This window comes from Falco rusticolus, chromosome 1 (genome assembly GCF_015220075.1).
Source record: "Falco rusticolus isolate bFalRus1 chromosome 1, bFalRus1.pri, whole genome shotgun sequence".
Classification (NCBI taxonomy): Eukaryota; Metazoa; Chordata; class Aves; order Falconiformes; family Falconidae; genus Falco; species Falco rusticolus.
In genome coordinates, this window is record NC_051187.1 from 102,583,870 (window position 1) to 102,601,421 (window position 17,552).

At 46.7% G+C, this 17,552-nt stretch overlaps 1 protein-coding gene across 1 annotated transcript in view; it reads right to left on the reverse strand.

Moving 5' to 3' along the window:
• SLC4A4 (solute carrier family 4 member 4) overlaps positions 1–17,552 on the reverse strand; it is a 163,748-nt gene that overhangs the window by 49,291 nt on the left and 96,905 nt on the right. Inside the window, 1 exon segment of the mRNA XM_037392274.1 lies at positions 7,064–7,221. Coding sequence (XP_037248171.1) covers positions 7,064–7,221 — 158 coding nt within the window.

A 17,552-nucleotide genomic window follows, 5' to 3' on the forward strand; every position in this document is an offset into this window, starting at 1 on the left:
ATCATCTGGTCCAACCCCCTGCTAAAGCAGGTTCTCCTCTACAGCAGGTTGCACAGAACCACATCCAGGTGGGTTTTGAATGTCTCCAGAGAAGGAGACTCCACAGCCTCTCTGGACAGCACTGAGTCAGGGAACAGGACTTCAGGTATGGACAAGGATGGGAAGTCTTAGGAAACATGGCAGGATGGCAGGGAGAGCTGGGGTTATTGCCATGGTGGAGGGAAAGGACATGGCACATACTTTTGGGAAACCAGGTTTCAGTGGTTCCAGCACCGATGGAAAAATCTTCTACAGCCAGGGATGGCCCCACTCCTTTACCTGCAGCATCACCCAGAGAAAAGGGGTCCTTGGAGTACAGCTCTTCCGTCTGCGCTCTCCATCCCCAAAGGGAGAAGCTGATGTGGGACCAAGTTAAAGCATGGATGATCAGATTCCTCTGGGCCACAGAGAGACCTTCTTCATTACATGACAGCCTTCAACATGTCAACTACACATTTTCTCAAAAGCTGCTGATAAAATGTGGAACACAACAGGGTTGAGAGGTTGTTACACCTCACCAGAAGTACTTCTCCCCTTACAAGCACTGTATTATTTTAGCTTCCCAAATGAAAATGTTGTGAGGTACTAAGTCAAATCTCTTATGAGTTATATTGTATCCAAATAAGTACTTGTCTATTTTAAAAAAATCTAGTCCTATAAAAAAAAAAAAAGGCATCAGGTTAGTAGGACAGGATCCATAAATACATATTAATTGGCATTACTAACAGTAACACTTCCAAATCAAGTTCTTCATGAGGCTTTCAAGTGTTTTACTTCAGGTTCACACAGAGGTCACTAAGGCATACACGCCTAGGTCATGTCCTCTGCTCTCCTCCTACCTCCTGAAGTTGCCTTGTGTTTCACAAGTTATTGTAAAACAACATTAAAGACAAGCTGTTCCACAGCCAATTCTTTCAAAACTCCAGGATGCAAATTAACCAAATATATTAATTTTTTTAAAAAAGTTTGTAACTTCCGAAGTTGCTGCTCAGTATTCTCCTGATTTTTCAGGGGAACGAGACATTTTCATAACCATCTTCTGAAATAATTCCATCAGCTGGCTCTCTTCAAATGCATAACAGAAGTACCTGAACGCTCATGAATTTACTAAAATGTTCTTGAAAACAAGCTCTTTGTGTTGCTTCCTAAATGCTTTGCCTTGGTTCAGCTCAGAATTGCCTTCAGCACATAGAACAAGACCTTTTAAAAGGCCAAATATTAAGAACACAAAAACATGAATGCATTTTATTGGTTTGGACTAGATTACATTTGCATGCATTTAACATCAATTAGTTATGAATACTTCCAGCTAGGAAAGCCCTCACTTCTAGCTGTGACCCACTCCTCTTCTTCACCTGCCCGGTTGAAAGCGAGCACAGAATTCCTCTCTGCTGCACACAACATGTGCCAAGTTACCATGCCCATTTCTGACACTTCACATCGCTAAGGATACTTCAGTGCAGAGTGTGAGGTTTCACCTCGTATCACTTAGCTCCAAGTTCCTCTGAAGTAGTGGCAAAATTCAGTGTTTCTACCAAATGCTCTGGGAAACAGCTTACAGGCAGAGCTGACAGCCCTTGTGCCCAGGATACCTCCTCTTGCACTTTATATGACAGCACAGTCAAAGCACTCCAAATCCTTTGCTTCCAAGCCAATAACGAGCCAGAAACTCAGTAATTTATTATTCTGCTTCACCTAAAGCACTAGCCCTCCTGCCATTTCTGCACACTTTACCCTTCTTAAGCAGATGATGGCCACTGACTACATACACTTCACCTTTTAACCAGATGGACTATGTCACCAGACCCAACAAGAATAAATTCTTTCTCACAGATGAGCAATTCCAATTCAAAATGGACAAAGATGCTCTGGCCAGCACATTGTAAACCCAGCTGATACACCTAGAAGACCTGAACGTAGCACTGCAGCAATACTCCGTACAAGCCCAGAAACTTGGGGTTATGGACCTAATAACCTGCCATGAGCAAACACAACCCTCCTGGACCTTGGTGGGAAGTGACACCAGAGACTACGGGGAAGAATTTCCATCTAGTTTGCCCAAGGAGGCTACAAAGCTCTACTTGATGTGCTTCTAAGAAATGTGGCTAGAAATCGCCACAAAATCACATGAAGAACACACCAAGGAGGTGGGGAGTGAACAGAACACAGGCTCCAAAGTCAGCGCAGCACTAATATTTAGCCATCCACTGGGGACATCCTGCAAGAAATCTGTAATGTCTGTGACTAAAAAGTTCCCCTACAAGGGTTCTGGTGAAAACTGGCACAGGACCAAGCCTCACCATGGCCTCTTTGCAAGCTGACCATCAGTGCAGGAGACAAAGTTGTCCTGGCTCCCACTCCCACCCCCCACCCCACCTCGAAATAAACAAAAACAAAACCAAAAAAAGAGCAACTAAAAAAAGATCCCAGTTCAGCCTACTCATCCATGCCTATCTCTCAAATCTGGAGTAAGGGCAGCAGCTCCATAAGGGTTAAAGGCACCTACACAAAGCGAACTCAGTAAGGTCCTGCAGAAAATATTTTCATTTTTGAGAGGGCTGGAGGAATGCAGTCCTCCTGTTGCAGGACATCATGTGAGATGCCTGTCAATAAAGATACATGTTGATGGACTTGAAGGCTGAAGGAACAACCTCTAATGAACTTTTCCAGTAGAATCTGTGGCTGAAAGGAGAACAACTTGAGATTGTAGTAATGAAAGGAGATGGGGAAGTGTTTGGTCCATCCTTCCACTTCACCCAGGTGATCCTTCAAGTTTCGGGCAACGTACCACCATTGCAGGCTTCTCACACGGTGTCCAACACACGAATGCAGACAAAGGCAGTCCTTTGCTGCCAGAGCATCAATTTCAAAGAGCTAGTCCTTCTGCTGGAAGGGCTGTTAAAGGACACAGCCCTGACACCATTTCAAATGCTGTAATTAACAAACAAGACACAGATTTCACCCTCACCTATGAAGAAGAAAGGATGCCTCTGCACTTGAAAGCTTAGGTTAGGAAGGAAGGGGGGAGATGCTGACTCCTGGTTCTGCCACGTGCTTCCCAAGTGACCTTTGGGCAAGTTACTTCATTTCATTTGAGACTTGTAGGCACAGGCAATTTCCCAGCACTACATATTAGACTGTGCAAGTCTGTACAGCTTATCTCCAAAAGAAATCTTTCCCTTGCTCATTCTTCATCTTTTTTCCCCCATCAACATTACATTAATGCAGCAGACCTGAACACGCGATTGCACATTTCTTTTATGAAAATAAAAAGGTACACTTATTGCTTTGTCCAGAGGAGAAGCAGCCATACCCAAGCCATGGTGCAAGCACAGTAGCTGAGGGCTTGCCAATATGAGGAGCTCATGGCACTGTGGAATTGAAATTCAACACAAGAAAACCAAAGTCCTTAAAGTTTTTTTTCAGTCTGATCAGTAAAAAGAAAACTCAACGCAGTGAAAGGCTGGGATTTCTCTATACCAATTTCAGAACCATGATTTTTCTTACTAGGGCTGTAAGAAAACACCCTGCTGAGAAACTTTTCCTGAAGAGAGCTCATCAGATCTTGCTGGTTTTTTTTTAAGTAAAAATTCACTTTTAAGTAAAGGAAATACTTAAAATACTTAGCAAGGAAGAGTGAAAGGAAAATAAATACATATTAGGCAATTTAAGTATCCAAAGAAGACTCACTTCTACATAAGTAATCTTATTTCTATAAAATGTCCAAAATGCTGTACCTTACAAGAAAAATCCAAGCCAAGGAATAAGTGGAGGAAGAAAAAAAAATATCAGCAGAAACAAGTAACCTATTAACTGGAAGTCTGCAAGTATGTACACATTTGTCTGCCTTATGCACACAACAATCCTTTTTCTTTCTACAGCACTAGGTGAATGTTAAAAAACCACAACAGGGCAGGGACTATAGCTATCACGAGCCTTTCACCTCTGCAAGTGTCATATTTGCTTCTACATCCCAGGATTGTGGCCATGTCTTACACGTCCAACTAATGGATGCAGGTGACACACTTATTCTCAGCTAGCTGCAGGAAAGCTGTCACTGCCCTCTCCCTGCAAACCCCACCTGATTAGTGCTTTGAAAAGCAAAACATCAAGATGGCTTCATGCATTTCTGCAAGCTGTGTGACACCATGTTTCGGCTGGGAATGCCTTCTCCCTTCTCCCAGCTCCTTGGAAGGGCTTCCCCCATCCCTCTGCCCCTGATCCAACAAGCACTGCAACCATCACCTCTTTAAGGCAAGGCATCTGGCTGGCTCCTGGGATGTATTTGGTGTATCTGTGGTTGCTAAAGAGCAGGAGATTTTTATCTAACACAGCACACACCAGAAACATGACCTGGATTGCTGTGCGAAGGCACCTCCAGCAGGACGTGTCACTACGGGAATAGATGGCCACGCAGAGGCCACCTCCCCTCTGTGTTACAAACCAGCACGCCCACAACCCTGTGTTCACTGGAACAGGCTGCCCAGGGAGGTGGTGGAGTCACCATCCCTGGAGGTGTTTAAAAAACACATATATGTGGCGCTTAGGCACGTGGTTTAGTGATGGACTTGGCAGTGCTGGGTTAACGGTTGGGCTTGATGATCTTAAAAGTTTTTTCCAACCTAAATGATTCTGTGAAACCTGGGTGTTTAACCCCCTGCCTGCTCCACACAGAAACAACGTGCTACTTTCTAAAGAGAGAGACAGATGCAGGTCATGCCATGGTGACTTGATAGACCTGGTAACCATAAACCTGCAGCAACCCACAGCGCTGAAGCATTAGCTTGTGTTCATTTCAAAACCCCAGGTGGTTTTGCACTGCCTAGTTTTGATGGCATGGTTTTGACAATTTTACCAGGAACTTGGTAATTTAACAAAATAAAAGAAGCCCCAAGGGAGAAGTGCTGGGGGAAGCAAGTCAAAGGCTCCAGCTCCAGCATCTTCTGGAGTCTGTGGGCTGTGAAGTGCATGTCCACAGCAGGAACGCATGCTGCATGAGATGGCTGAGAGTCAGCGCAGACCGAGGAGACGCTCCCTCATAGCTCGTCTGGGCCCTGATGGGATTTCCTTGATTGAATTTCACAGGATGCAGCCTCTGCAAATGGCTCTTCATTACTCACAAAAGCCATCTAATGAGCCTCCCTGCTTTGATTAGGGTAGCATTTGGTTTGGTGGACAGCAAATGGATAATAGTATTTCCTGGAAAAATTGTTGGCATGGAAGAACATATTGTCTTGATTAATGCTACTGAGTAATGAGGTCGTTCAGCAATCCTAGATCTAACTTCCTGGCTCCCACTACTAAAACAAACAATACCTAATTTTACATCTGCTGAAAAGCATTTGGAGACATGTTTAAAAAAAAAAGAGTAAGTGGATTAAACTTCAACACTGAAATACTGACGTATACAGAGCTCAGGAATGCTGGGGAATGAAGAATAACCTTTTATAAAATAAAGCCCCTTTCATGTCCCTATACTCCAGAATAATCCCTACCCTCAAAACCGTCCATACTACCAGAATATCCAGTGCTTGCAAACAGTTGTCGATGTGGTTATTGTAGGGAGCTGCTTAATGAAACTATAAGAAATACAAACACTGCTGCGTTACTAGAAGGCAATTAAACAAGTAGCAAAACTAGATCATCTTTTCCCTTTGTTTTGTACATGGAAATAAAGCCCAGGTTATAACAACCATGTAACTTTTATTCCATACAATGGCTGTGATCCATTCCAGTATCAGTAATGCACTAGCCATGTGCTTTTGTCATGGTACTACATCTCTTCCTACAAAATATTACTTAATGTAGCCTCAAACCCTCTAGACATTATTCAAATCACACCTTTCACTCTGTATCGAAAGCCCTTGAAACCGTTCACATAAAACACCTATTTGCATATTAGCGATGTGAAAGGTGCAACCTGAACTCCATAATCGCAAACAAAATGCCAAGTAAACCCTTTGTAAGCTGATACTAAAAGCATGCCAGAGCCCAGGTGCGCAGCAGCGCCGAGGAACAAGGCGGTGCCGAGCCCAGTGTGGAGCTGAAAGGGGACACTGCAAACCAACCTCCCACCCTTCTCACTGAAACTCTGCCCTGCTCCGTTCTTTGTGCACCTCATTGCCTTTTAACACAAATCATTTTTACAGTTCTTACCTCAGTGAGGGACTGGTGTGTACTACTACATCGTGCTCACATACAGCAGTTCCGTACGCCTATCCTGACGCGCATGTCCTGGACATCTATCCCGATCATTTTTCTCTACTATGTCACATGATAAACAAGATGCAATTGTACAACTAAGGGTGATATTGCTAAGAATTCAAGCAGGACTTCAGCTTTGCTGTTCTGGTAGATATATACACTCACTGTACAGACCGTTACGCGTATTCAAGCAGTGAATTCCAATATTTAAGAACATGAGATATATTCATATTTGTGAGACTCAAGATTAATCTGCAACATGATCCACAATAAATAAAATATTGATACGACGTTTTTCTCTTAATCATTATGCACTACAAAGCGATACATAGTGTGACCACCCTGAAATAACTGTATGCCTCGGTTTATCTGACTTTTTGTTTGCCCCAGTAGGGCCAGAATTACGTCGTTCATCTGGTGTGAGTATAAGAGGAAAAATACGTACTGCAAAAACGTGCACAGGGAATCTGAGCTATGTACAGTGTGTGTTGGTGGCGGGGGGGTGGAATCATAAGGGGCAGGAAAAAAGCCCCAACAGTTAAATTTCATACCAGCAGTGCCCTTTACTGCTAAGCTATTAAGTTAGTGCTTGTGTTTGTTCATTTTGCAGCTCATATCTTACAACCAAATTCAAGACCTGAAAATTATTAAGCGGCTACAGTGAGTTTTGTTATTTTAAACCAATAATCCTGACCATTAGGCATGTCATGTGATGGAAAGCAACAGAGAATGTCTTCTTCTGGCCCGGTGGTTTTAGTTTAAAAGGTGGAAGTGCAGTTTCCAGCTCCTGCTCCCCTGCCTGGGGGCTGAGTTCTCTTACCGGGTGGGCACGGGGACTTCGGTCAGGGCGCCCAACATGACCGCCTGCTGCAGCCGAACGAAAGCAATGAAAGGACTCTCCAGGAAGTCCACCTCCCCAACCAGCACGTTGGAGGCCTCAGCATCACGGGGCAATTTCTTCATGAATTTATTCTTCAGCTGCATCAGTGAAAGAGGAGAGAAAAGAAAACTGAATTTTGTTAGGCACACAAACAGGAACGCACGATAGTATTTACCCGGTTTTCACCCATGTTTCCTCCTTGGCCAGAATCTATCTTTGGTCAATGTGTATCATCCCCACAGAGTCTACAGAGATACAAATGCTAAGAAGATCAGCCCCAGAAGCACAATGTTGACAGTGGTGCTTGGAGCCAAGATGATGCTGAGAAGATTATGCCCCTTGGAACAGCTGTTGCTGTTCACAGACCTGAGATGGTGTCATTTGGGGGGGAAAAAGGTATGCAGCACTGAGGAAGATGGGCAGATGTGGGCATGGTGCCAGGAAAAAGTACCGCAGCACCTCGCTGCCCAGCCACCTGCTTGACAGGGACAGGCAGGCACTTTTTATGCATGGAAGTGCAACTCCAGGTTCTGCAGTTGCTGCTACAGAAACGACTGGCCTGAGGAAAACTGACCCAGGAAGGATGGACGCCAGGAGCTGGGCACCTGCATTTCACTGTGTACATGTCTCTTCCAGTTCTAAGAGAAAGACTTAGCACAGGCTTTGAGGAGCATGTTTCCTAGCCTGTAGCATCTGCTTTCATCTAAAATTTGCTTGAGGTTGTCCAAAGCTGTTGATCCTGTTGCCCGTGCAGGCCAGTGCATGAGGAGTCACCGGGCAAAAGTTGCAGGAGTGCTGGTTTTGAAACTCTGCTAACGGTCTCATTAATTGCCTAGGTGAGAGACTGGCTCATTACAGCTTCCCACCACGACTGCCCAAGCCCTCAGCCCTCCCACAGGCTGCTGCCCTCAGAGCACACAGCAAGGCACAGCCAAAGCGGGACAGAGGAACGTGTGCCACCATCAGAGACCTTTTGTCCAGGAGAAAGTCCCTTCTCAATCCCTTCTACAGAATGATGCTGGATGGCTACGACATCCCTCACCTCCCAAACATCTGAAGGAAGAGAAAGCCTTGGGAAGAAGTGATGTGAGAAGGCGCATCCATGAGGACAAGAGAAATCACAGAGGGTTTTCAAGGAAAATAAAAGCACCAGGTATGGGAGTGGGGAGTAGGGGAAGATGAGGAAGTCCATGGTTGTGAGCAGGACACCTGGCCTCTGCATGGGTCCTGCACCAGGGAGGGCTGGGTGGCATAGGGAAGCCCCTCCAGATGCTCATGATGGTGGCTCTGCGTTAACTGTTCACTGATGAGGACACTCAGTCCCCTTTTCTAGATGGCATGCTGTGGGGGTTCCCCCAACCACCTCCAAGAGACACGAAATCCCTCCTCTGCCCAGACCACCAACACAAGACTCATCAAAACAACCCTCACCACACCATGGGAAACTTCCATCTCATGACCAGTCTGTTCTCTGGTTTTCCTGAGAGGCATGTTTGAAAGCAAGGAAAGAGCAAACATTTAGAAATTTGCTAATGTTTTAAAACAGGGGTTTGGGGGAAAACATCTTGGCTAAGACACAATTTGGAGGCAACGCACTGTCACGGCAGCAGCAAGGCCCTGTGTGCCGCACGGATAAAAGTATGAAGATATCCATCTCTTCTGTTGAAGAGGTAGAAAGACCACCTGGGAAAAGGAACCAAGGCAGCTGGCAGGCTTGCTCCAATCAGCTGTTTAATCCCCAAAAGGGTCCGGTTACCCTTTCTAAAGGATGGTGAGGGAGTGTATTGAATACAAGATCAAAATCATTGTCGGAAAAGGACAGATTCTTCTGAAGGGCACCCAGGTAAACAGAGATGACAGTGTATGAAGAACACACACATTTCAGCAGGTATTTTGTAGTAAAAGAAATGCAACTAAGGCACCAAAATTTCCTTCTGATCACTCTAGTAACCTGATTTTCTGACTCACCGAGGTTATTTCAACACATCCTTCCTGTGATGCCCTTCTAGCCTTATTCCTTCTTTGTACTTTTATGTTCTTTGACTGCTCCCTTCTCCTCAGTAACATAAGCCTGAGTTGTTACCTGAGCTTTTCTGGTGGTGGTGGTGCTTTTTCTAGTGTTCCTTCACTCTCTTTCTACATCTTTGCCTTTTTTTTCATTGACAGTGACAACAGCTGTGCCAGAAACATGACAAAGGGAGCCGGTGAAGCTGTCATGAGCATACACCAGTGCCGTTGCACTGCTCATCTTCAAGCTTTCTCATACCTAAGATCTAGATTTTAGTCTATCTGAAAACCAACACAACTTGACTTTTTTGTTTTAAAACAAAGGTTGTATCTCAAAGCAAAACAATGCAGTTATTTACTATATTGTATCATATTAAAAAATTAAGTATTCAGCAGGATTTCCTATCAATTTTTGCTGCCTGATGAATAAGAAAAGCACATGGGAATATCCCTATTCTTCACCATATTTGGAGTCTTGACTCTTCATTCGTGGCAAGCCCACTGTTAGCCGTGGCTTTAACCATGGTGTATCATGGCCTCTCCTGCCTTCTCCAGCACCCCTACACCCAACTGCCATGTGTTGCAGTCGACACAGCATCACCTCAGGCAGCCTGTCACTGCAGGGTGGAAACAAGCTCTGTGCACTGGATCTAGGGACAGCTACCCCAGTGCCTGCACCGGGATACACAGGGAGCCACGTTCTGACTTGGCAAGGGAGATGGCACAGAGGAAGACATTCCGCTCCCAACACCTTGGGTCCTTCTGGGGGCTGTCTGCGCACTGCATAAGCTATGGGAGCCTCAAGTCTGGGAGCAGCAATGGAGGAGCCAACGTAAGGTGAATCCACCAGCCAGGAAAGCATCATTGGGATGTCAGTCACAATAGAAGCAGCACTTCTAGGAACGCAGCAAAGCATCTGTTACTGAACACTGGGCTCAAAACTGCAGGAAAGCAAGATAAGAAGACAACCTATACAGCTGTATTTATTAATTTCCAGCAATCCTTCCCAAGGCATCCAGATGGTATCCGAGGTCCCATACCATGCTCACCGCCACTAAACCAGAGTGCCAGAAGAAACGTACTGACCAGCATCATTCCCATCAGCCAGTGTGACTTTCATTTATATGTCTCCTCCCAAAGCACAGCTACAGCTTCACGCTAAAAATAGTTCCTTACAGCCCGAAGGTTGTTCCTCTCCTCTCTGCATCTGCTGCTGTAGCTGTACCACAGTGAACATGGGCAGGCTCAAGGGGCTCTGCGACAAGAGGCAGCTCTGGGGAGACCTCAGAGGGGCTTTCCAGTACCTAAGAGGCCTTGTAAGGTGGGGACAGACTTTTTACAAGAGCCTGTAGCAACAGGACAAGGGAGAATGGTTTTAAATTAAAAGAGGGTAAATTTAGATTCAATATCAGGAAGAAGTTCTTCACCATGAGGACAGTGAGGCACCGGCACAGGCTGCCCAGAGCAGCTGTGGATGCCCCATCCCTGGCAGTGCTCAAGGCCAGGCTGGACGGGGCTGGGAGCAGCCTGGGCTGGTGGGAGGTGTCCCTGCCCGTGGCAGGGGGTGGGAACTGGAGGGTCTTCAAGGTCCCTTCCAGCCCAACCATTCCGTGATGCTATGATTCTATAAATATGCATCCTTTAGCTGACAAAATATGAACCAAGTTTAACTATGTAGAAATGTCATTGATTGCTTCTGATTTGATAACGGGAGAACACTGCAGGAGCTGAGTTTTAAAAAACAGCCTCTCCTGCCTCTTTTCTGGTACCTTCCTGGCACTGGAAATCTCTTCAGGCTGGCAGAGGACTGCCTTTCTGCTAGGTTGTTATCACGGCACGGCAGGGCGATGCGAGCAGCACTGCTCGTACCCCTAGCCCTCTCTGCAGCACCGGCCAAGCTCCTGCAGCCTTGGCCACTCTGGTGGGGGCATCTTTGCCCTCACCTCATACGCACCCCTCTGTGCAGCTTAGCACTCAGGCTGCATCCTCGCAGCCAGGGAGGGATTGCTGAGTGTCCTCAGATCCGAGACGGCTTTGTTTTTAACTTCAGCAGTGGCAGAATTAATTTGAAGTTGAAGGCTTTTGAAAAATCCTGCCCTTAGTTGGCTCCCACCCCCTACCTCTCACCCTGAATGATCTTTGGAGATGCTCTGTGTTGCTCTGGCTAAGGGTGAATGGTGAGGGAGGATGTACTGCCAGAAACATCAGCAGGGGGTAACGCTAAACTGGGCTACAAATCCGTAATGAGCTTTGCCAGGCAACTCAAGGAAGTAGAAAATCAGAAAAAAAAAACTCATGAAAAGGCATGACTTGATTCAGCAGGAAGAAAACTGCTGGAACAATCCTACTCTTGCACACTTCAGTCAGGATTACCACCAGAGAAAATATTAAATAAGCATCAAGGAACTCTGTGGAGGAAGCCTGGAAAAGTGCAACCAGTTCTTCCACAATAGTGCTATGGAGGAAACTGGAAATAAAAAAATAACGGGAAGGCAGCAAATCCACAATAAACGGTCAACTTTGCTGAACAGGTTGGTCACGTGCTTGTGCATCTTGCAGAACAAGCACAGTGTTGGCTCATACCCAGGTGCCTTTCTGAACTAGAACCAACAAGCAGGAGCTCAGGCAGCTGACCAGCTCCTGAGGCCGAGAGGACCGGCCCTTTTCCCCCCTCTGCCTCCCCTCTGCCCAGCACATCAAAACAGCATGACTAATTTTGAAAAGCTATCATTATCGTGGATTTTTTGCTCCAAATGACTTTTGCGGCACCACTTTCTTAAATCATTTATCAGACAGGTGATGGGAAGGGTGCAATCAGCACTTACAGTCCATTTTGAACCATTCCCCGAAGGAGCTTCAGAAAGATTGGAGCCCTCAGCAGCACCTCAGCAGGGAGGGAGGGAGGCCAAGCAGCTGGAAGCACTATACTCCCTTTCCCTGCACTCTGCTAAATAGAGCATCATTCCAACCCGACCACTAATGTTACGTTAGAGGGCACAGATCTCCAACACTCTACTGGCAAACAGGCATGGCAACCTGAAAATTGCAATTTCCCTAAATGTATTTTAACACTCTGTTATCATCAGCATCACTTAAGATTTATTGGAAATGAAAGCAGTTCCCAAGTATGCAGGGCTCTCATTGCATCTGTTCCTTTGCTCTCGGGCATGTTACTGTGCTGCAGACCTGTCTGCCTTGCCGTCTCACAGATGCTGCCGCCTCTGCAGAGGAGACTGCTGTGCAGCCTGTGGAGCAGCTCCCAACCGCTGCAGTTTCCAGCCTGAAATGCAGGTGTAAAGGAAAATCAAGAGGCCAGCTCACAGCCCTGGGAAGCAGCAAGGAGTGACTGCAGCTGCCAGGGCCAAGCGAGCGCCCAGGTTAGTTACGTGCCCCTATCCTGGCAAGATATTGAAAAGCAATTTAAGGGACCAAACCAGGCTGATTTTCCTAAATCACTCAGCAACAACTTTGTTTTTAAAGGATGGGAAGCTTCTTCCTCTCTTTTGGGAGCACCTAGAACAACCAACAGCAAAGCTGCCCAATAACCAAGAGCAAGAGACGATGAAAAGGAGCACTTGGCTGAACAAACGCATGGCTCCTGCCCGTGATCCTGGCACACCCTGCCAAGCAGTTTGCAGGCTTGTCCAAGGCAAGAGAACACCCAAGGCAAGTGAAAACTCCACTAAATGAGTCATTAGCTGAAGCATCAGAAACACAAAGCTAACCAAAAATCCATGATACAGCACTAAAATTAGAGAAGCCCTTTAGCTAGTCACATTACTGTAATGTTGCTCCAGCCATTGCAGAACAGCCTGCAAGGAACATGTTGGCACGGATCTTTGGAAGAATCCGTTTGCCCTTACGTGTCATAGTCATATTTGATCACCCATAGCCTAAGGAAGAGTTACCAAACAAAAACCTCCAGCTGTGTGAGCTGGAGTTCAAGTGAAACACACCACCTATTTGGGAACAGCCTCCTTTGACACTGAGGTTACAAGCCTACAAAAGGTGAAATCACTTGCCCTTTGGGGACCTAGTTCTGCAGCGTGCCATACGGCAGCAGCAACTACCGTGCCTCCGCACAGGACATCGCGGCGCACCGAGCCCCATGCTCAGTGCCTGCTGACTTGGGCTACTCGCTCGACGTGCACTGCTTGGACTTACATGCCAGGTTGCATGGGGAGAGTCATCTCGATCAATGGAGATGGGATACAGCTAGCCCATTTGCATGCCATCTTATCCTTATTTTACACAACTTAAAGCTTTCGCAGCTACGCCCTGTTTGAAAAATCAGCCCTAAGTGAAAGGAGGGCTGGGACAAAAGAAAACCTGTCAGAGATGTGGGAGGCTGTGACTGGGTTGAGCTTTTCGGCTATGGGCAAAGCAGCTGCCTCTGTGGGATATCCCTGCTGTCCTCACCTAATAGTGTCTGCTGAGTTTGCAGCAGGGAAGCCCTCACAAGCTTAAAGCAAAAGGAAAAATCAAAGCAAAATGTTACTCAGGTCTAAAGCCATTACATAGATACAGGAGACAACTAATAAACCTTGTCGTCTCACCCTTACAATAACATTAATAAAACAAAATCAGAATGAAAGGGCCATCCACTGACTTCACCAAGGGAAGCTATGAACAGGTACTAAAACTTCATAACCCACCTTCCTCCAGCCACGCAGGATCCTGTGCAGACAGGCTGAGAGCTGGGGTTGTCAGCCTGGAGAAGAGGCGGCTCCAGGGGAACTTACGGCGGCCTTCCAGTGCCTAAAGGGGCCGTCAGGAAAGCTGGAGAGGGGCTTTTTACAGGGGCCTGTAGTGATAGGACAAGAGGGAATGGCTTTAAGCTGTGAGAGGGGAGATTTACATCATATGAGAAAGAAGTTCTTCACCGTGAGGACGGCGAGGCGCTGGCCCAGGCTGCCCGGAGCAGCTGTGGGTGCCCCATCCCTGGCAGTGCTCAAGGCCAGGCTGGACGGGGCTGGGAGCAGCCTGGGCTGGTGGGAGGTGTCCCTGCCTGTGGCAGGGGGGAAACTAGAGGGTCTCAAAGGTCCTTTCCAACCCAAACCACTCTGTGATTCTATGATACTCAGTGCCAGCTTGAATTCCCCCTCCCATTAGCAGCATTTAGTTGCTAGCATCAGTGGAACTGAGCAATCAAAGCAAACACCACTGGCGTGAGACATCGATAACACTATCTAGCTGGCAAATATCTAAAATACAGCCAGGAAGGCCGTTTTTGGCAGTCCTGCTCTGGGAAAGCGACGCTACCAGGGCTACCTCATCCAGCGAGGAAGATGTTCCACCCCTCTTCTTCTTTATGCCCTTCATCATTGCACAAATCTCCCTACTCTTCCCCAAGCCACACTTTTCCAAGCTGAAGACCCCTAGATTATATTGAGCATCTCCAACAGACTCCATTACAGTTTGCTCCTTTCGGCTCTGCTGCATTTCTTTCTGTCATTTCTAAGTTCACTATATTTGACAACCTCCAGCACTACAGTATTAAAAACAGCCAGGGCTTGATGCGGGGATGACGAGGAGGGGAGGAATCCACATGAAGGGTTGGATATGATTTTTTGGCTCCTCCTACTTAGCTCACCGTGCAGCAAAACTCAAACCCACTAAATGCATCTCTTAAACACTGACCATACAGATTAACCATCACAAACCTAACCGCATATGTGGTGCTTTGTGTAACTAAAGGAAGGTTTAACGGTCCCTGATCACAGGAAACAGGATCCAGTTCCCCAAATTCCTGTTACATGAAAGCCAAGCGCAACATGGGGGGACCTTAGGGGAGGTGGGACAGGGCTTGGAGCAACCGGGTCTCGCGGCAGGTGTCCCTGCTGCACTAGATGGTCTTGAAGGTTCCTTCCAACCCAAACCATTCTGTGATTCTGTGATCTTGAAGGTTCCTTCCAACCCAAACCATTCTGTGATTCTGTGATCTTGAAAGTCCCTTCTAACCCAAACCGTTCTGTGATTCCATGATCTTCCAACCTGGCAGGTGGCACACAGCTGCCCGAGAGCACGAACAAAGGCTCAGGGGAAAGAAACCCCTCCACAGATACGAGGCAGGGGGGAAAGAAGAGGTGACGGCTGCATTATTTAACAAAAGCCTTTTTTAAAAATTCACTCTACCTTCTGTTTACTCTGCACGGGGTTATGTGTGCTCACCTCATCACAGCGTCGTGTTTCATCAGGGGGTTCCCACACTTGAGCGCAGACACACAGAGCTTTTGTACTCAAGCAAGGTTAATTCCCCCAGGAATTTGAACCTGCCTCTGTCTCTCTGTTTTTCTGTATCTGCTCACATATACGTTTAAGATTACCTCCCCATAAATTATCTCATGAATGTGTACCTCAGGGGACACCTCCAGTGCTCTGGGCTTTGTCTGCGTACAGAACTCCATTCCCCAGGAATGCTTTAGAGGTGCGCTGCTGATACACTGCGGGGAGAACCCACGCAAGCAAAACTGCTCTCTGCATCAAGAAAAAAGACCAAAGTAAATGAAATTCCATGTAACTAAACTTCCTAGAAACTTTTCCTTTCCTTCAGAAAGATGGCAGTGATCTGTGCTGGAAGACAGTCGGTTCCATTGGAGCTCCATGGAGTGAAAGTAGGTCATCCAGGCTGACAGACCTAAAAATTAGGAATATCTGCTGGTGACTGCAGAGATGGGGAGACGTTCAAACAGGAAAAGCAGCGAATCACTCCCACCATTAATCACTGGACTTCATTCCAAACAGTGGGATCCCATCGGTGCCCTTCCCGTCCATCGTTCCCCCGGGAAAGGCAGGAGGGTTTCTCTCAACAAGGCCAATTTCTTTTTTAGCTTTAGAGCTGGCTTTGGCACAGATGCCCTGTTGATATGGAAACACCGGTTTGAATAAACACTGCACACACCACAACAAATAACAAGGGTTTTGTGCCTCTCTCTGACTGACCATATTCATTCAGAGCTGGGTTTTGTCCTATATACAAGCCCTTTGAAAGCAAAGATAATGTCAAGTCAGGAAACTCCCCTTATATCAGCATATATTCATTTCCTATATGCTTTTGCATCAGCTCAGTAATAACAGCTCCCTGATAGAACAGATTTTTCTGTAAATGTCCCTTTTATTTTTACATCTTAAGCACTAAAGAAGTCCTAGCGATTCAGCCATTTGGAGCTGCCAAGGACATTTTAACAGAGTACGACCAAAGGATTTCCCACGGGAGGAGGGACAGAAGCGGGAACAGCAGCAGGAATGACCCCAGCTTCCTACAGCCCACTTGCACTACAGCCACAAAGGGGCTGACAGAGGCTGTACTTGACTCCTCTCAATCACTCTCATTCACAGATAAGGCTGAGAAAATAATGTCAAATATTTTCAGATTATTAAGGCTACATGAATCAAGAGCCAACGATCCCAGCTCTAACACCATAAATGACAAACTGTCCCCTGGGCATTGTGAAGAGGATTAAAGCCCTGTCGTCCCAAAAAGGTTGCTCAAACGGAGAAAGGATGCGGCTGCAGGCACGCTGTGGTTTGGGATGTCTTGCATGGGACCAGCAGAGTGAAACTCCAAGGTACATTGCCAAAGGAGAGCTCAGCCCAAACACGGCTTAAACAATACCAAGTATAAGAAGGCCACTGATATTCCCACAGATTAATCATGTGGGGACGCTTTTATAAACATTCCCTTGAAGCACTTGTGACTCAGATACTGCAACTGCAAGCCAGTGCATGGCAGCGTAGTCTGAAACTGGCCGGAAAGATGAAAACCACACCAAAAAATCCTATCAATGTGCACTGGAAGTAAGAGAGAATGGAAAAGTAAGACTAGCGCTGGGCAGGCAGTGGTGGTACCTGCACCAGCAGAGGAATGGGTGGTGAAGAGCCAGGCGGTCGGGAGCACAAAGCCAGCTTTCCAGATGTAGGCATAACCCACATGTAGAAGTGCTGCCAGTGTAGCCACACCAGTCGGCTGCGTGGAACCCCCCCGACCTCCTGGTGTACACAGCTCATACTCAGCAAAAGGATCACTTCTCATCAGTATGGGTCAGCCAGCTCGGTGGCTCCAGCTGGTGCAGCCTGTGGGTCTGCCACGTGGACCTGCAGCATGGCATAATTGCCCTGACAACCCCTCTGACCTGCAGATGAGCCTTTAATAAAAAGAAAATCAGACTGGAGCGTGGGATGCCACCAGCAATAAAGCGTGAAGTACGGGGATGCCACGGCGCAGACCTTCACCTGATCCCCAGCAGAGCAAACCGCTGCCCACCACTTCTCTTCCATAGCCCTGTTCTGGGCACCCTCTTCAACAAAGGCAGTACTTGCAAGCTGGCTGGAGTTCAGATAAGAGCAATCCAAACTACCAAGCAGCCGAGACATATAAATATATCAGAAAAGCTTATGTGCAGTAAATATACAGAAGATGTAT